Source organism: Calidris pugnax, unplaced genomic scaffold (genome assembly GCF_001431845.1).
Source record: "Calidris pugnax isolate Ruff unplaced genomic scaffold, ASM143184v1 scaffold795, whole genome shotgun sequence".
In the NCBI taxonomy this organism is placed as follows: Eukaryota; Metazoa; Chordata; class Aves; order Charadriiformes; family Scolopacidae; genus Calidris; species Calidris pugnax.
The window spans coordinates 35,194-61,184 of record NW_015091464.1 but is presented as its reverse complement, the minus strand read 5'-3'; the positions used below and the strand labels follow the sequence as shown (position 1 = coordinate 61,184).

Genomic DNA, 25,991 nt, shown 5'->3' with positions numbered 1-25,991 from the left:
AAGTGCAGAATATTGACTCAGGGCCAGTCAACAGGTGTCCCTGTTACTTAAAACCACTACAATATGCACTAATTGTCCATCTTCAGCAGGGAAGCCCGTATTACAAGCAATTTTGAAGGAGACTGCTTCTCTGGCTCAAAGGTGGTAGTGTGAGGAACCTGCACCAGTTTCCTGCTGCGTACCTGCTGCGTGGATAACCTGAAACCTGCTGTGTGCCAGCAGCAGTGTGGGCTTCCCTTCTGGTGTCATGCTGCCAAGCATCTCTGGCCTCACTGCCGTGACCAGGCTGGCTTGCCCTGCCACAAAGCTGTTTTGTCACCTTCTGGCAACTTCCCAGCTACACCTCCGAGCTGACAGTACCTTTGTGGCATATCAGGCTTGCTCTTCAAACCATCCTTCCTGTTGGCATCTACTTCCTTGTATGTTGGGCCTTTGCCAAGTTATTCCAATGCTAAATTGAGAAAATGTGTTGCCTCTCTGCTGCCTTTTCGCTACCTGCCACCCCTTCTTCTTGTCTCACAAATACTGATATCTCTTTCTCCTCCCTTCATGCACTCCAGAGCCCCTGTGCTGACCTGGTTGCCCGCTGGGAGGTCCTGAAGCCCTCAGCCTTACAGCAAGGCTGCTGCAGCTCCTCACCCACAAGCCCAACTGGTGAGACTGAGCATGTGTGGTCGGTAGGCACATACACATGTGTGTACAGCACACATGTATGTTGTGTGCTGGGAGAGGGTGCTGCTCTGGTTGCCCCATAGCTGTTGTTCCTCTGCTCTCTGTTACAGAGCCTAATGCTGTCCCTTTGAGTATCCTTCCCACTAACCATCTCCTCTTCCTGCTTTTGCCTCCCAGGTAACTCTGTGGAAAAGGTGTCTGTGGCAGGGTTTGTCCAAAGGAAATGAAGATATCTCTAGCTGCTTTATGCTCTTTACATGAGAGCCAGATTCCAAGCAAGCCATGCAAGCCCCTTGCTATTTAGTCATTAAGCTCTAATCTGGCTCTCACATATTTTCTTCCTAACTGCCTTTGATCAGTGTCAAGTTGGGTGCTGACAGGCCCGGTGACTGCTTCACTGGTGGCCTTGCAAAGAGCAGATGGAGCAACGGAATTCCAGGACGGGCCCTGGGAAAGGCTGCTGTGCTTGTGGGCGAGTGCCTGGAGATCCTACAGCCAGGGGAGAGGCAGGACCTGGGAAGGGTCATGATGGGAGAAGCAGAGAGAGAAAAAAGGAGAATGAATGGAAATGCCTTTAGGTTGCTTTGTCAGATTAGCAGATGGCAAGAAACTTTTCCTGCTGTTCTTCATGTCACGCTTTTTTTCAGAGCTTTTAGTCTGGTTTCTTTCATGAGATCACATTTACGTGAGACTTAGTTGTGCCACTCTGCTTTCCCTGACAGTGGATCCCTGGATGGAGAAGCAGTCCTGCTGGGATCAGCATGGGTGCTCTGGGGTGAGGAGTGACCCAGGGTGCCTCCCAGGAGCTTGCAAAAACATCTCAACTATCTGAAATCCTAACATTCAGGGATGCTTAGGAAACAAGGTTCTTTTGAAGCTAACCAGCCTCATTTCATTGTTCTCTCACCACACAAATCACAAACATCAAGCCAACGTACAACAGAATTGCTTCAAACAGAAATAGCCATATAAATCTATAAACTGTACTAAACTATAAAATCTGACCAGACTCATTGTTCCAGGTATTTCTACAAACAAATTTTGGAGCTTACGTCCCTATGATGCCAACTCAAGGAATGGCCCACTGTTGTGCCCATGTGACTACCAAAGTAGCAGGTACCTGGTACCTGTAGAAATCATGCGCCTGTGGAAATGGACATTGTTTGCAGGTTACTGTTTGTATTGAGAAATGCCTAAATGATGTGTGCTTAAGCCTATTTTGTGCTGCTACGTGTATGTGCAGGTATAGGAGTTGGTTTTTGCTACCACAACCCCCCAGACAGTTACAGTGTGTTTCCAGTAAGTGCCATTGCACAGAGAGCTGGGGTATACTTACTGCTTGAATGTTTGATCTTGATTTTTAAATGATGATTTCTCTTTTTTTTTTTTTAAATGCTTGCAACTATGTCTCAATTGACCACTTTTTAGAAAATATATATACCCATTTCAGAAGTAATTTTAAACTTTGGATTTCTTTTATTTGCAGGTGTCCAGAGCGAGATCTGTGCCTTATTGGACAGGAGCTGGAAGCAATTTGACAGCTAGAATGACCCGGCATTCAACTTTAGTAGAACTGAAATCAGATATAAAAAGCAAAACTTCCCCAGAATTTGTCGCTAACCAAAATGACAGTGTGGGAAACTTCCGGGTGAAATGAGCAGAACCAGAAACAGTTTGCACAACACAAGGGTTACGCCTGTGAGGATGACCCCATTTTAATTTCACCAGATTCTATCTCTTCAAAAGTCAGCAATTTACTGCTTAAGAAGCTCAGAAGAGCAGAAGTATTGTCCCTGTGTGAGAAATTCCACAGACACTTTCCTAACATGGAAGATAACATGGATGTAAAAAACGTATTTAAAACTTGGGAAAATATTTCCTGCCTAAGGGATTTTTCAGAGAATGGTGCTGACGTGGTTAATTTTCAGAGTTTGGTGGGTGTCAGTGCTGGGAGAGCAGAGCAATCCTGTGGCGACTGGGTGGATTCCTGCCCTTCAGATGTAATCGCTGACCACACAGACAACTGCTGCCTTCGCACGGAAGAGTCTGTCTCCGGTCAGTCTCTGGCAGAAGTCCAGGCATGTAAAAGCACTGGGCTCGATAGAGCTCTAAACACGAATACTGTATTCAGTGAGCAGGCAGATACTCCCCTGATACATCACAGTGGTTTTGTGAAGGATGATTCTGAAAATCCTGCCACTCTTCTGGACAGTTATGCAGAGAAAATTCCAAGTGTAAGTGATGACTTTTCTGATGATGACCTAGAGTATTTTGAATGTTCAGATGTGCTGACAGCGCATGAAAATGAAATATGGGAAAATAAATTACGGTTTTTATTAGAAAGTGGTGATGAAGATGATTTAAAACTGAGTAAGGATTGTGATGGGTGTGCTTACTTCCTCGGTGAAATGCCTTGTCTGTTCCGAGTGTCAGATAACACTACGCCTATGGATACCACCATTGGCTTCTGTGGGCATCACTCAAAACTCAAAGGAGTAAATGTAAGAAGAGACCCCTCTATGTACAGCCAGTCAACTCCGCAGGCAGAGATGACTCTCACCCTTGGACAGCACCGAGATAAAAGTTCCAGTTTGAAAGACAAAGAGAAGTATGAAGTGCCCATTGCATCTGCAGCCACTGAAAATGACCGTCACGGGACTGAAGAGGAAAACAATGGAAGTGCCCGCTCGGCTGCAGGTTTCTCAGCTGACAAATCAAAGAACAAGGATAACGTACGTGCTGAGGTAGACTCTGCTGCTGGTGGCACAGGAGCTTCTGTGACAGATCAGGCTTCAGAGTCGGTGACAGAAACCAGGACGGACAAGGACTTGCTGGATGAAGGCTCTTTGCTGCTGGAGGAGGCGGGAAGAAACTTGCCAGAGGAAAGCGCGAGGCACGCTGTCTGTACCTTAACAGAAAGTCTGAGAAGAAACCTTTTCAAGCTGTTAAACCCTAGAGAGCTGTGCAGATATGTCAGTAACATAGGGCAGTCCTTCCAGGCTGCAGCGGAGGTGAGGGAATCCAGTGCTCTGTGTCCCAGGCAGGAAGGTGTCCTTTCAGCCCCGCTCCCCGAGGAGACAGCGAGCCTGCGAATGCAGACTGGCTTGTGTCACGCAGAAGGGGCAGATAAAGACTGTCACTGGGAGAGGAAAAGGACTTCGGGCCTGGCTGAGCAGGATCAGCTGCCAAATGAAAACGTCTCACTCAAGGTAAGTAAAGTCTTTATCGTTTAATGGAAAGAGCTGCTCTGCTGATTTGAATGCCTTTTGTTCGTATTTGTCACAAAATGATGTAAAATTTAAATTACTTTGGAAGGTACTATTCATGTACTTCTGAATGACAGCTACGTCTGGGAAGGAAATCTGGTTTTGAAAAAGGCTCAAATAAACCATAAGCTGTGCTAATTATAGAGTGAGACTGGCAATAGTGAGAGTCACTAATGGGGCTCTGGACAGCTGGGTGGGGAAATCCGATACCTGGGCTGTTGCACAGGTCTTACCAAGGAATGGATCTTTCAACCTAGAGAGTTTCTGAAATGCCTATTGTGAGCGGAGAATGTTTTGATTTATGTTCTTTTCAGTTTATACTCAACAAAATTGTCACCCGCTTATGGTGCTGGAAATCTAAAACAAATCAACAGGGGTTTTCTCTGAATTTATAACAAGGAGGGGAGTTTAATCCAGAGAGTTCATGTTACGGAGGTAAATGGAGCTTTGCTTTTAAAAATAAAACAATGAAAGAGTCAGGTAGTCCAGTAGAAATGTAAAAAACAATTAAAAATAAAACCCCCAAAATGGTACTCTGTGTACTTGCATATTTTGTGCTGTTGGTAGGAAATCAAGTAGGGAAATCAGTATGGTTGTACAGACCGATATGATGCTCTCCCAGTTTTCCTAAGTGGGAGAATCGGATCATACTTTTTATTTCACATAGTAGAGACTGAAGATATATACATGGGTATTAAATCATGAATAATCATCTTTTCACTGACTTCACTGATTTGAAGGTCCATAGCTAATTGCAGAGTAAAAACATTTATGACAAACAAACACAAGCTTTTTCCAGTGCCACATGCTTTTCTTCATCTATATTATTTAAGTAAAATTGTCTCCAGTTCTGGGTAGCAGATGGACTCTTTCTCACCGCTGGGGTGTCTTCGGCACTCAAAAATCAATGAATTCTTCTGGCTGAAAAACATCCATAGGTTTCTCTGGTTTTATAGTACATGAAATTCCAGTCACGTTTTACCAGCACATGATGTTCATATAATGAGGAATATACCCCTTTTTGAAATTAACCCACTGAGAATTTCTTGACAGCAAGTACTACCATGGTCTGCAAGAGGCATTTTTCTTTTTCATTTTTTCAAGTGCAGTAGAATAACTTAAATCCAGGAACCCTCTTCTCAAAGAGCAGCTGTTAGGGTTCTGTAAGTGCCGTGGCCGGATTCCAGATGGGCTGGTTAGTCGCTTGCTACCTGCAGGCACCATGTGCTGCTTCGCTTTGTGACTAAAACTTTACATTAGGTAAAAATGAAGTAGGAGGGAAGTATTGGGGTACACAAAAGAGCTAGAGATGAGCGTGAACCAAACCCCTGGTTTTAAACATGCATGAATGAAGGTGAAATTTAGGTGTAGGTTCAAAATTATGTGGCCTTGAAAATGAGCCAAACAAAAGCATTCCATCTGGAAACTACTCTTTCTCACACAAGGAGAGTGTGGGCAGCTTCTCACAGCTCCTAAATAGCGAGCCAGAAACTGCTCAGGAATCTGCCTGTGTAACCTAAGACAGGCAGGAGAGAGTCAGCCTCCCACTGCTGCGCACAGGTTGGTGTGAAAGTGCCCCCTGGTATCAGCTGGAGCCTGGCCTTTGAGACAGCTCTGCCAGAACCAAGGTGAGGGGCTCATTGCAAAACCCACAGCTTTGGAGCCTTTGGAGGGCATTGCATTTTCCCTCTCCATGTGGTGAATCAGGTCCGTGAGAGGGACATGGCAGCCACAGAGCAAAGCACTAATTACCCAGGGATTTACACTTCCCCTTCGTGCCAAGCTGCCTCTGGCTGGGACAACCTTTGCTGTCTGTCTGTGCAGCAACTGCTCTTCTGGGTGACTTCTCCTTCCATTAGACAGTCAAGGTGGCAGGCTCCTGATTTCTCTCCTGACCTCATGGTCTAGCCCCAGGTGAAATTCTTTATTTATCTAATGCTTCAAAGCAAATTAATTAATAATAGGTCCTAGAAGCTAGCTGTGCCAGCTGTATGGGATTACATGCTGTACAGAGAGCCAGGAGGCTCAAGCTGGGAGCATGTCGTTCCAGAGCTGCTCTCTGTTCAGGGCTCAGCCACCACCCTCAGCACAAGGCACTGGTGTCACTCCTGAACTGCAGGGTGCAGGGGGTATGAGAGAGCTGTCTGTTCTGAGTTTCACACCAGCAGCAGGTAGGGACTGACCAATTATATGCTTAACAGATATAGCAAGAATTCCACAGGTTCTAGCAAAAGCTGTGCCTGAGGCTGCTGTGGCTGTAAGGAACAGGAAAATCAGCTCTGCTTTCCATAGGTTTGAGGGGGAAGTGGCCATGGCAGAAGGAGCACTAGGCTGAGACTAAATGCTTGGAACAACAGAGTACTGGACCTGACTGTAGAGACACGTCCAGGCTCACACCCCCTTGACTTGAGAGATGGTGTTCTTTAAACTCAAAAGGCCTAGAGACCAGCATCTTCTCCTGCAGGGCAGGCTTGAACATGAGCCCAGGGTGCTGGGAGTCAGAGAGGACCGCAGCTGAGGTGCTGAGGTTCCTCGGCTCAGGGTTCTTGGTAAGTACACACTGGCCAAGGAGTTTTGAAGGACAGTGTGGTGGCAACTGCGTGGTGTTGGGGTGTGAACAGCAGCTAAAGTCATTGACAAACATTTTCTATATCTCTTCCTTCCCCGTTGTCCACAGCTTGTAGTCAGCTCCACATCTACTCAAGCTGAATGGAGAAACAGAGAGGATGCAAGGAATGGCAGCTGAAGTGGGTGGCTTTTGCAGCAATATTTACTACAGCCGGTAATCCTTTTACCATGCACTTATGGAAACTGGGAACTGAGTGTCTGAGCAGTCCCGGCCTTTTCCTGAGCACACAGCAGCTCACGGGAAACCCTTCATTACATATCCTTCACTAATTAACAACACTTGCATCTTTTCAGAATGGCCTCTCTCAGTAATGTGCGTGCCAGCGCTCACTGCTCGTGTCCAGCCCTGCTGTAACCCAGAGGGCTCACCCGTTACGGGTCACAGTCATTAACTTCAGCCATCCAGCATATCATTAGAAGTTAACACATAACTATGGAACTGGGAGTCACATGGGGAAAAAAGAAAACCCAAAACTGTTATGAAGTTGAGTTTGTGGCTGGATAAAAGCTAAAAAATTAAAAATATCTACAAATATTGGTGTTTTTTAAATTCAGTCTGATGGTTTTTAGCATTTTCTCATTTCTGCTGGGAGTAGTTGCAAAGCTTCAGACAACCACTACAAAGATACACGGTCAAATAAACTAATTCATGAGATCCATGTTGTTATAACCTGTTAATGGCTAGTTGAAAGTTAATATTTTTTTCAAAGTTTGACTGTGAAATCGCTCTCTGCTTCTACAGATTGTCCTGGCAAATGAATGGTAACTGAATGCTTAAAGCATCATTCATTTAGGAAACAATGTATTTTTGTCTAGTAAAAAATTGTAGGCTTCTCCTTCTGTGATTGCTCTGAGTGAAACATGCTCATCTCCTCCTTGGAACTGATTTAGTGCTGAAGAGGACCAGAGAAAATCCTGGAGAAAAGAGCTTTGCAGGGACTCCAGGACAAGCATTTAAGTGTGAAAGCTCAGTTCTGAGGGCAATGGTGAACAGTTGGACAGATTTTGTGTGCCACTGTCTCCATCCCATGCGAGCCCAAACATCAGCCAGTTGTTCTCTTTAATAAGGTCTGTGCTCCTTGCATAAATTAAGTTCAGTTTGGCTTAGTTCAATTGAAGAATGGATTGTTTTTACATAAAGTGACAATTTGGGATATTTACCCATAGAAGAATAAAAGAGCTGCAGGAGGGATCTGGATTTTCATCTCTGGCCCCAGTTTCCCTAGCAGTACCCCTAAGACTGCAGTGCTGGAGGAGGGCTGAAAGTGCCTTACACTGAGTGTGGGCAGAGGCAGGATCTGGAGTGATCTCTGGTGCTCCCTTCTGAAGTGGGACTTGTCACCTCAAGGGCCCAGGTGACCAACGACAAATTTTGAAGATGGCTTAAAACTTACCCGGAAGTGTTTGGTTTTTGGTCGCAGTCTCACTGAAGCACACAGCAGGGCAGGTGTGGGCAGCGTTCTCTGAGACTTCTCTAGACTGATACGTACTGACAAAGCATCTTTGGGAAAACTGAAAGAACAAGGCCTGTGGTGGAAGCAAAGGGGAAGGCAAGCTCCTGAAAATCTAGTCTGGGTAGTTCCAGAAACTCAATGGTTTGGATTATGTAGTAATTGCATAAGGATGGGGGACATTCTGGCTGTCAGCAGAAGGCATAGACATGACTGTTTTGGTTTGGTTATTTTCTTTTATTTTACCTGGTTTTAACTAGCTGGACTGTGTCAGTTACAGATCTGAAACTTACCAGGGATCAAGGCTGTAAGATCCAGGAGTTGGATTTCAGTCCATTAGGTTGATAGCTATAAGTCAGAAACTTCACAGTTGACAAATACTTAAAAAAAAATAGAAAATAAAAAGTTAGGTACATCTCAAGGCAGGACTCTAGTTCAGACTTGTATAAAGCAGCAATTCTAATCCTTAAATGTTTGTCTTTTTTTCTTCTTTGTAGAATGAAGGTGCTGCTCTTGAAATCTTTCCCCAGAATTGTGAGAGACTATGTCTGGAGCCTGAAATGGAAAAAGATGGCATATGCATGACTTGGGAGAATGCAGGAACCATCCCTCCAGCTTCAGAAATGCTCTGTACTGAACAGACATTACAGGCAAAAAATGCAAATTTACAGAGTTATTCTCAAAACCTTACGCCTTGCGATACGAGAGAAAGTTGTCACCAACAAGTCTTCTGTGAACAAGGAATTAAGATTACGAGTGATGGCAACAAATCAGAGAATGACGTTTCACCTTCCCCTTTATGGGACACGCACTCCGTTCCTGATAAACAGGAATCTTTATGTGCTGTTCTCTCCTCCGCACGACTCTGCGATGAGCCAGGGGAGGCAGAGCAGAGCTACAGCTGTGACTCACACAACAGCAACAACACAAATCTCTCTCGTCTCTCATGTGAGGAATCTCTGCCTCAAGCTAATCCCGAGTCAGTCCTGGAATCTAGAGAACCTGGGTGCAAAGGAGACGCTGATATATCTGCAGTGCATGACAAGCTGTGGAAACTTCTCCATGAAGATGACTCAGAATATCAAATCCCCTTTGAAAACCGGGGGATCACAAGTTTGGAAATGAGGCCGAGGGGTATCGAAGTCACAGAGCTGAACTCTGTACAGGAGAGCTGTTCTGCTCATCCTTGGCCAGTAGCTGTGACGGAGGGGCAGGAGCCCGTCACACCGCCAGCGGGTAGGCAAGGGGCAGAGGGAGAAGACCACGGTGTTCCTAGTACCCTTCTTAAAGCAGATGAAGCGTGTAACACTGCATCCTTGGGAAACGCTTGTCTCGCACAAGTGGTGGAAACAGATGGTGTGTGTCTGGATCCCAGTACTGGAAATAAAACGGAAACACCATCCATTTGTGTTTCATCAAATAGTAACATCTTAAATCCAGGGGAGCGCTTGGAGCAGAAGCCGAATCCAACACTGACCGACCGCGCCGGATCCATTCAGACAGCGGTTGCTTGGGAAGGAAAGGGTGCTGTTAATGATGCTTCACAAACAGGAGATGCGGATTCTCCGCAGAGATTTAAACATGCTCAGAGCAGGAGTTTAGCATGTGACAAAGAAAACCCCATTTACCTGTCAGATAAGTCACACGGGACAGTTGGGCAATTACTTCATACAGAGCACAACGTACTCTTGATAAACGAGTCTGTACCTGGTAAAGGGTATGTTTTTAGAGACTGTTATCCAGCAAGAGAAGAACTGGCTGATTTCCCTGAAGAGAAAGACATTTTCCCCAGTGAAAATATCAATCAGTTTCCACATGAAGAACACTCTTCTATAAACACCATACATAAAAGTTGTGAAGAGAATTTCCAAGAAAAAGGAAATCACTCCGACTTGAATGCACAAAACTACCTTAATTCTGACAGTTACCATCTTTCAAAAAATAATGACTGTCAAGTTTCACAGGTTGTTTCTAATGCACAGAAATGTGGTCACCTAATACAATGGCCTGATTTAAGTAAGACTCCCGAAACCATAACAGATAATCTACTCCAAAATACGGGCCAACAAACAGAAACAGAAAAACAAGAAGTGGCATTCACTCCCTCTTGGGAGGATCCATTTGTAAGAGATTTCTCTGTAGAAGAGCTCGGGTACGAACCACGTCAAGCAGGAGAAGAGCAGAGAGAGACATGCAGAGGTGATGCACAAGGGTCTGGAACTTCCCCTGACTCAGAAGTTACTCATGTTTCAGAGAGTCAGCCTGCAGTTTCCCCTCAAAACACATCAGAACAGCACGTAGTTTTTATTGACAGCACCTTTAAGTCTGGTGAAGAGTTAAAACCAGATTCTTCAGAACATCACACATGTGCATCTGGAAGCGTAACACCAGTTCATACCCCACTGCCTAGAAAGGCTCTGAGTGAGAACCACAGCGCAGCAAGTGAGGACTGTAAAGATACCAGTGACCACTTTGATGTCCAGCAGTGGGCTGTAGAAGAACCATTACTGTTCTTCACACCAGAACACCAGTCAGAGGGCCTTCTCACCAGTACATCAGCAGCGGGCTGTCCTGGCACAGGAAGTCAGGTTAAGACTGAATCCACACAAACTGCCCTCAAAGGAGATGGAAATGTGAGTACACTGGAAACTTTGTGTAAAGCATTGCAGGGTCAGTTCCATAGGGTACCCGAAGAAGACAAGGAAGAAGCAATTCTGTGTGCAAATAAACAAGAGATTCAAAGAGCTACTGAATATAATCCAGATGAAACTGAAACAAAGCCTCCTTTGCACGTTTTAATTAGCTCCGAAGCTCAGAGACAGATGAATATTAGCACTGAGCAATCCTGTCCTGACTTTCTGTCTTCCAGCAAGCTGGCTGAGGCTGGTAACTCAATGAAGTCTACGGAGTATGATAAAGACGAAGAAGTCGTTACATCAGAGAGTGTAGTAAATGGTTTAGTTAATTTGCCAGCAGTTGGCTCAGGGAACAAGCAGTATTTTCAAGAGCAGCCACCCTGCAGCAGAACTCAGCCATTCTCCTTAGCGTTGGCCACACACGGTCCCTTTCCAGTCAGCGCGGAGAGGCTGAGAAATCAGAAAGGGTCAGAATCCTACCAGCCATCACCAACCGCTGCTGAGCCTGACCCCAGCAAGTGTAAACAAGGCACAGCAAAAAGTGGGCTTTTTGCTCCGGGAGCTAAGAAGAAATTGCCACCAGCAATGCTGTCAAAAAAGCCCCGCCTGGAGGAGGGTGGCAGTGCCAGGCAGGATGCCCACAGTGGGAAAACCTCTGTGAAGAGTGAGGTGGGCGTGATACATAAAGAAGACAGAAAAGAGCAAAGGAAAGTCATTTTGAAAAAGGATAGCAAGGGTAAGTGAAAGCTAATTTTCATTTCTGTCCTTTCCCACCAATCTGGCTATAGTATGAAATTCAAATCCGTGAAAGACACTGCAAACATCCTTTAGCCTGAATCACGTCAGCTAAAGGTGTCCTGCCCTCACTGACTTCGATTTCCCATTCTGTGAACTTAGGAACTGGTGCTGTGCCTGTGGCACGGAGCTGAACCCTCCCTAACACCCTTTGCCTAGCTGGCAAATGTATATAATTTATGAGCTTTTTAACCTGTTTGAAATTGTTACTTCTCCATTTGTCTCTTGAAGGAACTTCCCAGGGATTTGTGGCCTAATGGCAGCACAGAACTGCACACAGTAGAGTAACTGTGGGCCCAGCACTTGCACGGTGTCCTGTTCCTGCTGGGCTCTGGTCCCAGTTATGCTTCTGCAAATGCAATTGGGTTACCAAATGGTTTTATGACTGGTAAAGCATCGTTGTTATTAGTAGGGTGCCACTGTTAAACATCATGCTTTGCAGTCCTGTCTGATGAGTGATGGCTGGTTCTGTGTTCCTTTTCACAACTGCTGGTCATCAATGACACTGAAATTAGCGATGTTAAACTGCCATTGAGAGAGAGAACTGAAATGGGATGAGGTTGCTGTCAGTCTCTAGGTGGTTCCTAACAGGTAAAACCAACTGCAGAGAGGAGTAGCAATAGTGTAACAGCCAGAGTGATGAGGTATTTGTGGTTCCTATGGACACTTTGCAAGGACCAAGGTCTTATTTTTACCTTCTGACATTACGTTTCATGTTCACATCATAAAATAATGTAATAGATCAGAGCAAGACTGAACAGTGACTAAAGGTAAGCTACACTAGTATGAAGCTCTTCAGAGACTGTAGTTACAGTGCGGTCTGGTGAGTGTTCTGCTTTTCCAATCACCTTTGAAAAACCCCAAACTTTTCTCTGTTTGAACATGTGTCTTTTGCCAGAGAACCCGATGTGTGGGAGGAGAGACACGTTCCTTCAAAGCAGAGCAAGCAAACTGTTAATTCCTGAGAAATCCCTGGTCTTTGCCCATGTACCTGAGGCTATGGTTGAAAAATGTTTTAAACGTTCAGGCTTGAATCAGATAAGACTGAATTTTCTTAACCTGCTTGTAATCTGCTTCGATCTAGACTGAAGTGAGTGTGTTTGTGCTTTGTTGTGTGGCCCTTTGCCCAGTGCTATGGGAAGGTTGGTTTGGTTAGTCTGGTTTATTCCCAGTGTTCTCTTTTGTATTATTTTCAGCTTCAGGAGGGACTCTTTCGTTCGGGCAGGGAACCTGGAGCCCTTGGTTCTATTTACGGTTTTGTCACATACTGTCTGTGTCACTGTAGCCCTGATTCAGCAAGATTCTTAGGCCTAAGGACTTAAGTGCCTACAAGTTAAACATAGCAGTGAATTCCAGGTGCCTGACCCTTCGAGTTGGATCTGGCATTAGGTGGGGAAAGTCAGACTGCTGGAATAGGATCCCTGGGGGATTTGGGTCCTGCCAGCTCATTCTGAGTGCAGCAGCACAGAATCAACCTAGTAGGAAACAGAACACCTTGCATTGTACATCCCTTACATCCAGCAGGGATGTCTCACTTAAGTGCAGGGATGTGTCACAGTCCCAAAACCTTTCCCTACGTATATGTTGATTCCCTTTCTTTCCAAGTGCCCTCCATCCTCCTGCTCAGGCTGTGCCCCCGTGCAGGAGGTGCTGGAGCATTCTGTGGGCCTGTAAACAGGTCTGAGCAGAGAGCAGGTTGTCGGGACCTGCCCCAGGCTGAGCAGAGCCCTCTCATTCCATGACCTGAGTGACTCTGGGATTTCTTCTGTGTGATGGTCGAGGTTTAGCAAATAGCCGTGCCCTGGGGCTGGGAAGGTGGGGACTTTTGTCTAGAGACAGGAAATTAGTCCTTTGAAACTGGAGAGGGAAGCAAAAGGTGCTGATATTTCCAAATCTGACCGCTATGTGTGGGTTGCTCCCTCTAGCAGTGGTTTAAAGGAAATGGTGCCATCGCTGCATCTTGCAGAGTTTCATCCTGGCAGTGTATTCTAGGTAGTTTCCAAGAACACTTTGGAGCATCTCCTGGACTTACAGTCTTTCTCTCAGAGGCTGTGATCAGTTAAAAAAATCTGCTGGTTACAAGTATTCAGTTAATATGAATTCCCATTGTGTAACCATATGGTGTGCTGTACCTTTGTGATGTCTCTTTTTACTGATAAAGCCAGCTGGTGATTTAAGCACAGAGAATGTATTTTCATTAGTACGTTATTTTATGTCGATGCCTTTTCAGGCTAGAACATCCCTTGGGTTCTGTTCCATAAGTTCAAAATGTCTTTGCATTGAAAATGTTTCCACTGACTGTGTGGGGCACTGAGTCAGTCTTTTAAAACCTCCATATTTTAAAGCCTTGGTTTCTGCATCACAAGAAATCATAATTATTTACCAGTGTTATCAGATTCGTATTCTTTAACATCTGCAAATCATTCTGGAATTCCTTTAAAATGCCAAAACAGTATAATTATCTTCTGAGTTGTGGCTCTTCTCTTTCAAGCTCCCAAGCTGCTGAAGAAGATCCAAGCAGAGCTGTTCCCTGACTGCTCTGGAAATATTAAGCTGTGCTGTCAATTTGGGGACATTCATGGTGACTCCATCATCACATGGACTAAAGATTCCAAGTTACTGGCTCAACTGCAGAGAAGGTGAGTGGACGTTTCTGAAGGACTGGTAGTTTCTAAATAGCTTTTGGGGAAATATGCCAGTGAGTCGCTCTCGTACCCATAAAGAGGATTAGTGTAATAGGTTCAAAAAGTAAGTTTAAACAGGGTAATTAAGAAGCATATCTTCACACAGTGCGTTACTACCGGCCATAGTTTGCATTCCATCACCAGTAATGCCTCCCAGCCTGTCCGTAACCAGTCTCATCCAACTTCCCCCTACTGTAAAAGATCAGCTGAAGTTTGAGCCTCAGCACCCAGCCAAGCGACATAAACACCCTGGGTTTACGTGGGAGGCTGCCTGGCCTGGTGTGAAGGGAGAGAACTGCTGGAACAACTCACAGGCAGTGTCCAGCTTACCGTGGTTGTTCCGCAGCATCGGTACAGCCCAGGGGAGTGTACAGGTTGAGAGCCAGATCTGGTTGAAGATGGTTGGAAGGAATCTTCAAAGACCATCCAGTGCCACCCCCTGCCCTGGGCAGGGACACCTCCCATCAGACCAGGTTGCTCCAAGCCCCCTCCAACCTGGCCTTGAACCCCTCCAGGGATGGGGCAGCCACAGCTTCTCTGGGCAACCTGGGCCAGGCTCTCACCACCCTCACAGCAAAGAAGTTCTTCCCAATAGCTCATCTAAATCTCCCTTCTTCCAGTTTAAAACTGTTACTTATGCTAAGTGATTTAATTTAAAAACTGTTGTTGGATAAAGACAGTTCTCCAGTGTGCCAAAATATCATGAAATTTCATGTTGCCAACAAAAAAGTCCACACCTTCACTAATTAACTTCACAAAAGCTTTAAAACACAATAGCCAGGTGTCCATCACCCCCGCAGAGATTATCTGGTTTGCTGATAAAGACTTCTGATGGACACCCACTGTGGTTTCATGTGGAAACCCTCATGATCTAAGAGGACTGTTCAATCTGGCACAACGCTGTTTGGGTGTAGTTTGCTGTTTCCAGAGCCAGCTGGGGTCTGCGAGTGCTGGAGCTGCACTGGTGTCACTGCACCCCTGCGAATACCCTCTGCCCTCGAGCTGTTTGTGGAGGGGCACACACCTGCCTTGGGAAAGCAAAGGAGCAGAGAAAGCTGAGTAAGGGGTCAATATTGAAGGACAGCACTCAACATTTTGGGCTTTGAAATATCCATACTTTATATTTTGGCCATGATATTGACAGGAATATTAGAATGTCTTTCTGTGTGATTTAATTATTTTTGGATTTGATTGAGGTCCTGTTCTCTCAGAGTGCAGTAGGGTCATCTGTTGTGAAACACATAACAGGCTGAATGCTTCTAAGTCCAGTGAAATGAAATATTTTACTTGTGTCTACTTGCATCATGTTTGAATCAGCCTTTACAGTGAGGGACAGAAATTCCAGGAACAGAATGAGGAATAGTGGAATAATCAGGAAAGATATCTTAAAAGTATTAATGTGGAAAATTAACATATTCTGTTACAGTGCCCAGGATGACTCTCCCGTCTCTTTGGCAATAGCTAAAGCCAGTAGCAAAGACCAGGGAATGTATTACTGCTGCTTGAATAACGTGTATGGAAAAGTGACTGCTGAGTTCAATCTGACCTCTGAAGGTAAATCCCAGTTTATAATTTTGATTAATAATAATAACAGTGGGAGTTTCCATTCATGTTTTTTTTACTACAAAATCTGTTTCTTTATTTCCTTGTAGTATTGGAACATCTCTCGAGTTTTCAGAACTGGGAAGGTCAGTACACACATCTTCTTTAATATTTGCTCCAATCTTTGTTCCTTCTGGTTTCCAAATAGAACGAAGGATGGAAAAATAGATCGGACTGAGACATTTTGACAGTTTTCCCTTGGGAAACTCATGTAGGATGGGATTTTGTTTGTTTTGTTTGTGCAGGGTGATGGAGTGCCCGCTGTGACAAGCACTTGACTCTGTAACTTCTCGTTAGCGGGACACAGTGGTGTTTCACACAGTGAAACCACATTGCATTGTGTCCTACAGACACACACAGAGCGCCCAGAGCTCTCCTGGCAGAAAAACTTGCCAGTGGTGTTTGAACACATGGGCTTTGCATTTCACTCCGAGAGAAAGAGGGGCAGGAGGATTTGGAATGCTTTCCCCATATGTTAACTTGCGGTTAATCACCCAGCATATGTCTTGCTGTGCTGCAGCTAAAGATAGTGCATTGCAAATTGGTTTATCATCACTGAACACACTGTACTAATCAGGTACTTCATTCAGCCAATTGATTTCTCCTTCTTTTTCTAGAAGAATAAAAGTAAACATGTAGTTCCTTGTTAAAATAAAGACAGGACTTTTCATGTAACAGTGATGTATAACCATCAGAGAATTTAAGGTGGAGTTAAGCAGCCTTCTAATTCTGGCAATAAACAAACTTTATTTAACATGCCTGTCTGGAGCTCTGGAGCTGCTGTAGGGAATGTGGTTGGTACGGGGAGAGGTGTGTTTCCATGGATAAGGGCTGAGGTCTCTTTCGGCAGCGTGCCTCTCTGAGCATGTTGGCACAGTCCTTCCCTGAAAAGATGCCAAGCTGAAATCTAAAACAAGCTCTGGTTGTACCAGCAAATTCTGACTTTTCTGACAAGACAGGCTGGCTTCAGGAGAATGTGTTCTGCTAGAGCTGTGCTCTACTTCTAAATTCCTATCTACATTGCTGCACATTCGCTGTGTTACTGTCTCTGGCTCCCCAAAAAACAGAGTTGGCGGGATCTCTGTATTACCTTGATGCTGCTTTAGTTCTCAGTCAGCTTGATTGACTTCACATTCATTTGAGGCTCCAGTTTACAGCTCCCCTAATAGGTTTTTTTTTTAAAAAAAAAACTATTAGCTTTTGTGATCTTTACCTCTGTTTTTTGTGTGTGCTACACTCTGTATTCTCTCCTTATGAACCTGATCTGCCGCTTTCTCCATGGCTTTAGACGTTAGAGGTCCCAAGCCTTGTCCCAACCCCATATTGACACAAGTGAGGCCACGTACTCTGTTTCCTTTGAGCATTTTCTTTACTACTCCACGGAAAGATGCCTTTGCTGTCCCATGCCCACCCCTCTCCCTGTGACTGCGGAAGGATGTTGTGCAGAACAACATGGTGTTGTGTTTTAGGTGTGGAAGAAATTGAATTCATGCAGCTCATGTTCCGAGAAGATTTCATCAGTGACAGCTATTTTGGTGGGAACCTGCATGGAATAATAGCCACCGAAGAGCTTCACTTTGGGGAAGGCATGCACCGGAAAGCCTTCCGGAGTAAGGTGATGCAGGGCCTCGTGCCGGTCTTCGGTCCTGGCCACCCCTGTGTCCTCAAAGTGCACAATGCCATCATGTATGGGACCAATAGTCAGGACGACCTAGTCCAGAAGAACTACAAACTGGCACTGCAGGTGAGCTTCCCTGCCCTTCGTGAGCAGGCACTGTGGGGAGAAGCTGTCGTGCAACAGACAGGTGATCTGTTAAATGTTTGGAGTGATATTCCATAGGCCTATCTGTTTGTAATACAGGAATGCTATGTCCAAAATACTGCAAGAGAGTATGCGAAGATATATGCAGCTGAAGCTGAGCCCCTGGAAGGCTTTGGAGAAGTACCAGAGTGAGTACATATATATTTTTATATACATGCACACGTATGCCTACATATGTAAAGAGAGGCTTAAACCAGAAAGCTCAGCTCTGATTCTAGGTTTTCCCAAGGACTGGTTTATTTCATTTGAGAAGTTTTCCATTTCCCGAGTATGTGCACATCAGCCCCGTAGCTCAGTACAGGTTCACCTCTGCCTCTTAGGTTGGGAAGTGGCTCCTTGAGGATTTGGTAATAGATCTTTTTCAAAGGATTTGCTGTTCCAGTGTCAGGCTACTGTGCAGAGTTGAATTTGCAATGGATGGTTGAAATTCCATCTGCCTTGCTTCAAGGATAAGACCTGCGTGCTTGCCAGCAGCTAAATCTCCACCTCAGTTTAGGTGACATGAGATCTGCTCAGCTGCACCAATTCCCTGAAAAAAAGGGCCACTTAAAGCACAGCCTCTGGAGTGATTCCTTAAAGCCACCTTTTCAGGATTAGAAACAGTGATGGAGACGGCAGTGAAATCTTTTAGCGGAAATATTTGTGCAAGTGAGCTGCTTTTCTGGAAGTATATTGCTCTTGGTAAAATTTGTGTTGGAGAGATTTCTCTGGGCACAGGATATAACCTCTAGTTTGATATGAGAGAGAGCATGGACCCTGCAGACACTCGAAGTCTGGCGCAAACAGAGGGCACATGGAAGGTTCAGATCTGGTGCTTTATTCTGAACAATTGGCTGGAAGACAGCAGATAGGAGCAAAAAGACATAATGTACATCTGCTTTTAGTTTGCTTTTTAATTTCAAAATTTTAAGGCTAGATTCCTTTCTCAAGTCAGCCTGGGTGAGACCAAACTTGTATTTAAAAGAGGATATATTCCCTGCAACATCTTAAAAGATAAATAGAGTCTAGTCTGAGAAATCATCCACGTACACAGGGCTTGGGCTGTTCATTCACTCTCTGGGATTGCTTGCCACTTTGTCTGTTTCTTGCTCCTTCGTTGACAAGTTCTCTGGGTTTTATTAGTTCTTATCCCTTGATTTCAGGATCATTCCTATTTTCCTTGTTCATCGCCCTGCTAATAACATCCCCTATGCGACCGTGGAGGAGGAGCTGGTTGGGGAGTTTGTGAAGTACTCTGTCAGGGATGGGAAGGAGGTGAATTTCCTGAGAAGGGACTCGGAGGCCGGGCAGAAGTGTTGCACCTTCCAGCATTGGGTGTATGAGAAGACCAATGGGAGCTTGCTTGTCACTGACCTGCAGGGTGAGTTCTCTGAGCAGGGCGATAGAGTGGCTTTCCCGGCACACCGGCAGGTGGCCACTCATGGTCATCCCCACAACTGCAGAACGTCCATAGACTCATTTCTGAGCACTCTTATTCTTGGCCTTCTGTGTCCCCTTGGCAACATCGGGTGTGCTCCTTCCACACCAGGTAATGGGCAGAGTTTTCTCTGGGTGCAGGCGGTGCCCTGGGATGTTTTATACAGCATCTCATGCACATCACAATAAAAGATAGGAGAGAGAGTTGGGATGTTTTATTTTCTGGCCTCATTTAAGTGCACTGTGTTTATTTGTGTGTGTGTGTGTTACCCTCGGGAATGGAAAGACATTAATGGTACAGACCACAAACATCCTATTTTTAATTGGGGTACTTGAAAATGATTTGAAAAAAATGGTGACAAATAATTAAAATTAAACCCATGAATAAATAAATAATAGTTAATGCCTCTATATATGGTGCTCTTGAATCTGAAGATATTCCTAGAAATTCTGCTGTAACGTAAGCTCTCTGTTTCCTTGGTGCCTTGTAGGTGTAGGAATGAAGTTAACTGACGTTGGCATAGCAACACTGGCCAAAGGGTGAGTGAAAAATGATTTCTCAACAGCATGGTTTTGCTTTACACATCGATCTCTTTACAGGGTAAATGTGTTGGGGAAGGGCCCACTAGAAATTTGTTCTTGCTGTGTATGAAATGAAATGTATTAAGGGATTTGATGGTATTTCTCTCCCTTCTCTCTCAAAAGCAGTAATTCTGAGCTATAACAAAAGATCTGTTGATAATATTTAAAGAGGCTTGTTTCCTAGCAGTTTTGCAATGGCTTTGGGTCTTTTTGGGAGACATCAGCGTGTGTGTAAAGATACAGGCATTTAATGTTTTAACTTTCTTCCACTTCTCTTAAGTCTCTGTTAATTAAAGCTTGTATTTAAACCACAGGCCAAAAGAGCTATTGCTAGAGCTGGGCAGTGTTGGCAGGCATTCAAACCAGCTGGCTGATGGAAAGGGAGAGGGGATGGGTGTGCAAGAGTGTGTAAGCCACCTATGCTTTAAATTCATATTCTTTTTTGAGAAACTGATAGAAAAAAACAGATCCAAACACATGTATTCAGTCTTGATACAAAACTGGAGTTTGTCTGTATACTCACGGTATGGGGAAAAAACCTCACAATATATTTTAAATTATTAAAAATGTGACCTCAGAATGTTCTGGAGAAATCCTTAACATTTGCAGGCTGGCATCCATTCAGAATTTACATTGATTTACTCTTTTAGCTGTGGATCCAAAGGAAATCAGTTGAAACGAAGTTACATCATCCTGGTATAAAAATTTTATTGAGACAACACTGTTTTCTGGAACCAGATTGTAGAAATGCTTTAATGGATGTTATTGTCCAGCTCCCTGTGGGAAATCACTATAAAGACACGTGTAGGACTAGGGAAGAGGAAGGTGAGGTAAGGGAGGAGGAAGGTGAGGTAAGAAAATGAGTATGAATATGCAATGGAAGCTGCAGTAAGGGTTGCCTCAGTCATACATAAGGGAATATAATTTCCTTTCATGAACAACCTCTTGAAAATGTTGAGTATTGTTTTGCTTGTCATTTAGCTAATGATAGTGCTATAAAACAATAGATTTTTCCTGGTCCTGTATTTTTCTTCCATGCTCCTTTTCCAGAAGTTAATCCCTCTGCATTAATATCTGTAGTTTGACGTTTAATTCCATGAGCCTGGATGGGGGAAACAAACAAGTGCACAGAATTCACCAGTATTCCTGGCTGTTGCTGGTTTTGGTGGTGTGCAGCCATGCTGGTGAGAGATTTTTCTCGTGTCTTGGGGACAACATACATAGCCCTACTTAAATAGAAAATATAGTATGATACTGTCGTTATTTTAACTACACTGTTACAGAAGATACAAAACTGATTTTTGGTGTAATTGCCTATAGAAGTTCCTATAGTTTCCTCAAGCACTCTTGGCAGAGGTAATGACCTCACTGATGACAGAGAGCTCCTCTGCTGCCAATTCTCCTAAGCCTGGGCCCGTCACATCAAGGCGAGTGAAAAATATCCTTGGGAAATGCTTCTGTGATCCTTGAGGAATGGAAAAAGAGGCATACTGTTCCTGGTTGGAATGTAAAGTAAATACAATCCTAGTTTCATGCTAACATTAAACTTGTGATCAGGGGAAAAAAACCCTGAAAAAAAGAATCCATCTCTGCACTCCACCCCTCCATGCCCATAGAATAATCAAGCTTTCAACTCATCTGTTGTAGGGAAACTCTTAGTGATGAATTTGCAAAAGCCAAAAAGACAACTGGCATGAGTTATTCCTGGCCACTCTTTATCCCCAGAGTTTCTTGCAAACCAAGCACAGGAAACAGCATATACTCAAGATTTGTACCTATAGTCAACATGGCTCATTACTCTTAATGATTTTTTTGGGGGGGTCCAGACTCACACTCCAACTCTGAACAAACATTTCTGGGTGATCATTTACGTGCCCTTTATCTTTCCCCTGCTTCCTGTAGAGCCTGTGGAGAGATTGATGTTCCCAACAATTAACACTCTGCACAGTGACTCTGATCTTTCTCCTTCCTGTGTCTGCTTCACCAGGGAGTTGGGAGCCAAAGGCACCCAGAGCAGAGGGTGATTTATTTGAATCGCGGAAGCAGCCGCGCTGCGGTGTCTGTCAGCAGAGGGCGAAGCCCAGCTACAAACCCAGAGGCCTGGGAAGGATTTTTAATGTAGCCGCTGGGGCGCACCAGAGCCAGGCAATCAGTCCTTTAAATAAGCACTTAGTGAGTTCTGTGGCCAAGGTAAACAAAAATAATACAAGACAGTGACTGGCTGCTCCGTGCAGTCAGTGGGGCAGCTGAGGAGTGGTGTCCGGGTGCCCAGGTATTTGTCCAAGCCTGGCAAACACAAAGACGAAGGAGTTGGGAACACGGTGACCTGTGGTCATGGTGGTGACCAGGAGTGCTCTTTGCCAAATGTGGATCCGAAAGTCTGTCTGATTTCAGGGCATTGGCAAATTCAGTTTGGCAACAAGGGGCATTGGGGAGTTTAAGCCTGGGGACAAATCCAACATTCCCCCTTCAGATGTAAGGAAGATCTGGTTAGGGCCAAGCCCCAGCTGTCGAATTTTTTGGGAGGTGGAATTCTGTCTGGGTTTCGTTTATCAGTCATCAAGTCAGCGAATCAACAGCGTGTGCTGTGCAAAATCACGGGTTTGTATTTTTCAAGGCTTGGGATGGTGGATAGTTTGGTGTTCCTGAGCACGCAACACACAAGGGCCCTGTGATTTAGAAGCCATTCCCCGGAGGAGCACCTCCCCAGCTCCAAACAGCACGGAGTGGTTCGGGGTAAGCTCCTGGGTCCTGCCAGGTTGCAGCAGAGTTGTGGTCATTGATTTAGGAGCACAGCTAGTACAATTAGAATACTTGTGTGGTTTTAATATAAGCTTTCTGTCTCTTGTTCACAAGATATTTATGCTCTTACTTTCACTGCAAATATTTCTGGCATTTGTTGAATTCTAAAGCTAAAGTTAGTCAGCAGAGCATTCAGTTGTTCATTAAAGTGTCTCTTAAACTGTCATCTGAGCAAATGCTGCTCTTTCTGCTCTTTGTTGAGATGTTCCTTCAAAGACATAGGCGAAGTGAGAAACACCACATACAGAAAGGAAAGCCAAGTTGACAGACTTCTATTTACTTCATGAGAAAAGTGGATATTTTTTTTTTTTTTAGCTCAGCTCTTTCTTTCCAAGATTATTTCCACAAAGCAATGAGTATTATCAGAATTTTATAGCATGAGAGAAAAACAGATGAAGAAATTTTCTTCAGCTGCGACAAAATGGCTCCCCAGGACAAAACAGAAAGCGAGGGCAAGAGAAAGCGAGAGTGATCCTTCTGCAGCCACAAACTGCAGGAGCCAGCAGTGAGTGCAGTGATACTTCTCACCAGCTGATAGCCCTGGAGGTGCCTTAACATAATGCTTCTGCCAGAAGAGACCTACACGAAGGGCAGGAGCCTTGCAGCCCCTCCAGACCAGAGTCTGAAATTTATGGTGAATTAATCAGAGTATTTTGATCTCAGTTATTGCTCTCTGCTGACAGCGTAACCACTTTCTGGAGTCAGGATCAGTGCCTGATATGAAGAGATTTTCTTGCTGAGCACAGGCACGTTTCTGCCTGTGGAACTCATGTCCTGCTGCGGTGTCTGGAGCATGGACCTCATGGCTCTGGTCAAGGAGCTCATGTAGGAAGTCTCAAGTCTGTTATTTCTCCAAAGCAGCGAGGGAACAGTTGATTGTCTTGCTGAGCTCCACGTATGGCCTTGAAGTAACAGTGGCAGCCTCTTAAACTTCCTTTGGGTAAACAAGCATGTAATTACTTGGAGAGGAGAGGAAAAAAAACCTATTAATGCTTTGGGGTTCATCTGGCTGTTTATAAGTAGCAGTGGGAGATGTGGTGGTGGTGCCTTGGGAGCTATGAGTGTTCCCAAGAACTTTCTTCCATCTCTTCCTTACGTCCTCCCCGAGAGGCTTGGCTCCTTCGAATCACAGAATCAGAGAAGCATAGAATAGTTTGGGTGGGAAGCGGCCTTCAAAGCCCATCTGGTCCAACCTCCCCTTCCATGAGCAGGGATATCTTCAACTAGAGCAGGTTGCTCAGAGCCCCATCCAGCCTGGCCTGGGATGTTTCCAGGGATGGAGCAAAGATGCGTGAGATCTTTCAGTCCAGCTAGGGTGAGGTAGAAGTGTTGCACAGAACTTATGTACGTGTTTGGATGCTTTTCGAAACAGCGTGGGTGGAAGAGGCTTGCTCAATGTTTTCAAGTTGCTTGTGAGTGAACAGTCGTGCTCTGCCTCTCCGTGCTGAAAATGGATCTTGAAATCCCATTTGGCTTTTTTTTCTTCTTTGTTGCTACAGATACAAAGGTTTTAAAGGCAACTGCTCGATTTCCTTCATTGAGCAGTTCAGAGCCCTCCACCAGTGCAATAAGTACTGTGAGATGCTGGGCCTGCAATCTCTCCGAACCACTCATCAGAAACAGAGGAAAGCAACACCCCTGAAAAACAAAAATCTACCAAACTCATCAACGCTAAAGAAAGCAGTGCCCAAGAAAGGCAGAGACCCTCGAGGCTTCATTTCCTCCGAGCACTGAGCTGCACTGTCCCATCCTGTGCGAACTTCTCCTGAAGATCTGTACTGGTGACAGACACCGATGACCTGGTGGGGGATAACTTCAGTCTTTTGCCTCGTGACATCACTTTGAAGCCATCCTGGTGCTGGTGCCAGCGACAAAGGAAGGAGCTGATTCTCTGGCCCTGGTACCTGAGATTTCACACCCGGCCACGGTTTCGGAGGCAAACGAACGCGTCTGCCTGGATTGTCTCACAGCCCCTCTCTGTATTGGTGCCCGCACGTTTGGAGTCTTGGACACAGGGTGCACCATGGGCCACTGGAGAACATCTCCCCTCCCATGTGCCTGCGCCTGTGACCCTCTGGGTTCAGCTGCTACATGAACAGCAATATATGTCAGATGCCACTTAGTGAAAGTTTTGCACAGTTTTGTTGCTCAGGCTGCTATAGAGAAATTGTTTTCTTTCCCAGATTTTTCCATATTGTAATCCCACTATAATCCTATTCTTGTATCTTTTTCTCCCACTTTCATGTCTTTTAATACAAGACAAAGCTATTCATGATTGGGCATATCTGTCTTCTGCCCCCACAAAATTAGCTGCCATCTTTCAGGTCCCACAAAATGATGCCATCAGCTTGCAGATGGGCAGCTTGTGTGATTCTCTTTGCTCTCCACGCGAGCTTCCTTGTGCCTACACTTAACCCCGTGGCACAGTACTGTTGTGCTTGCACCTATCCTGTTGTAGGATGGGGTTTTGGAGTCTGCCTGTTGCCAAACAGCCATCTGAAATACACCATGGCATGCAGAGGGTGTTTCAGTACCCTCCAGCGTTTCCAACTGGAATAAGCACAGTGGCTTTTCCGTGTAGCGTGGAGTTGCTTATTGCAGGCACCTGATGGCCAGCACCAAAACCCAGCCTGCAGACCCCCCCAGGGTACAGACCCTGGGCGCTGTCAGGCTGCTTGTCCCCCTGCCATCACTGAATTCCAGGGGTGCCAGGAACCAGTGCCCGTCTGTGGGAGCCCTTCTGTGCCAGGCGGATGAAGCCATTTCAGCCCCAGGCTGGGGCTTCACCTGGGGGTTACTCCCTACTGCCTGGTCCATGTGCTGCATGTGTGGGTGTCTGCAGGCCACCCTGACTTCACCTGAGGTACTCCTGTTGGACATGTAGGAGCTGGAAAGCAGTTCCCCAGCTTTCTGAAGTAGACAGTTTCTGGTCATTTAGGAAATACCATGTGACAGTGGCATGGAGCATCTTTGGGAAGGAAATTTTCTCCCATCTCCCCTCTTTCTGATTCCTAAGAGACAGGGTATTGGGAAACCAACACTCACCCCCCACCACCACTTCAGAGAATTCGTTCTGTTGATGTTTCGTGTTATATAATAACAAACCATCACATTTGGGTTAAATAGACACACACCCAGCTGAAACGGATGATTTTCCACTGCTCAGGGGTTTATTGAATGTATTTTGTTTGTTAACGACATACTATGTTGCTGATGTATTGCAACACTGTGGGAGTCACGATTCCTGAATTTCTGTCAGTGGAAATTTTAACTGATGGTAACAGGAAAAACTAGCAATACACTGGTTTAAAGCAGTCGCTTTTCTGTAATAGAAAAAAAGCTTCAGTTATAATCATGTCACGTAATCGTGTTAAAATTCAGTGGTTGCCCTTGAGTTCAGCTACACATGCAATTACGCTGAAATAATTATACATTAGTAGCTGCCAAAAGTGGACAGGGCTTGACTGATCACCTCAGGTGATAGCCATCTGGACAGGTTTTAGAGCCTGGCTCTGTGGTGGTGCTCCCGGGATTGCTCTTTGCCGCATCGAAGGGGAATAGGGAACAGAGTCTTTGCCTTTTAGGTGTTGCCTTGTTGCCCCCTGCTCTCTCACGCTTGCCGAGCTGCCTGTCTG

General features: G+C 45.1%; 1 protein-coding gene across 11 annotated transcripts in view; it reads left to right on the top strand.

The window, feature by feature from the left end:
• The window catches only part of ALPK2 (alpha kinase 2), a 33,635-nt gene extending 7,930 nt beyond the window's left edge, over positions 1-25,705 (top strand). For 4 of the 11 annotated variants that reach the window (XM_014961654.1, XM_014961657.1, XM_014961658.1 and 1 more), the window contains 12 exons: positions 561-654; positions 1,695-1,841; positions 2,159-3,881; positions 8,515-11,389; positions 13,940-14,087; positions 15,559-15,686; positions 15,785-15,820; positions 17,204-17,478; positions 17,596-17,684; positions 18,699-18,916; positions 19,464-19,512; positions 23,856-25,705. In XM_014961654.1, coding sequence (XP_014817140.1) covers positions 2,499-3,881; positions 8,515-11,389; positions 13,940-14,087; positions 15,559-15,686; positions 15,785-15,820; positions 17,204-17,478; positions 17,596-17,684; positions 18,699-18,916; positions 19,464-19,512; positions 23,856-24,090 — 5,436 coding nt within the window. In that variant the 5' untranslated portion in view covers positions 561-654; positions 1,695-1,841; positions 2,159-2,498 and the 3' untranslated portion in view covers positions 24,091-25,705. The remainder of the gene's footprint in view (positions 1-560; positions 655-1,694; positions 1,842-2,158; positions 3,882-8,514; positions 11,390-13,939; positions 14,088-15,558; positions 15,687-15,784; positions 15,821-17,203; positions 17,479-17,595; positions 17,685-18,698; positions 18,917-19,463; positions 19,513-23,855) is intronic. The other 7 variants (XM_014961652.1, XM_014961661.1, XM_014961662.1 and 4 more) reach the window with 4 other exon arrangements.
• The last annotated feature ends 286 nt before the right edge of the window (positions 25,706-25,991 follow it).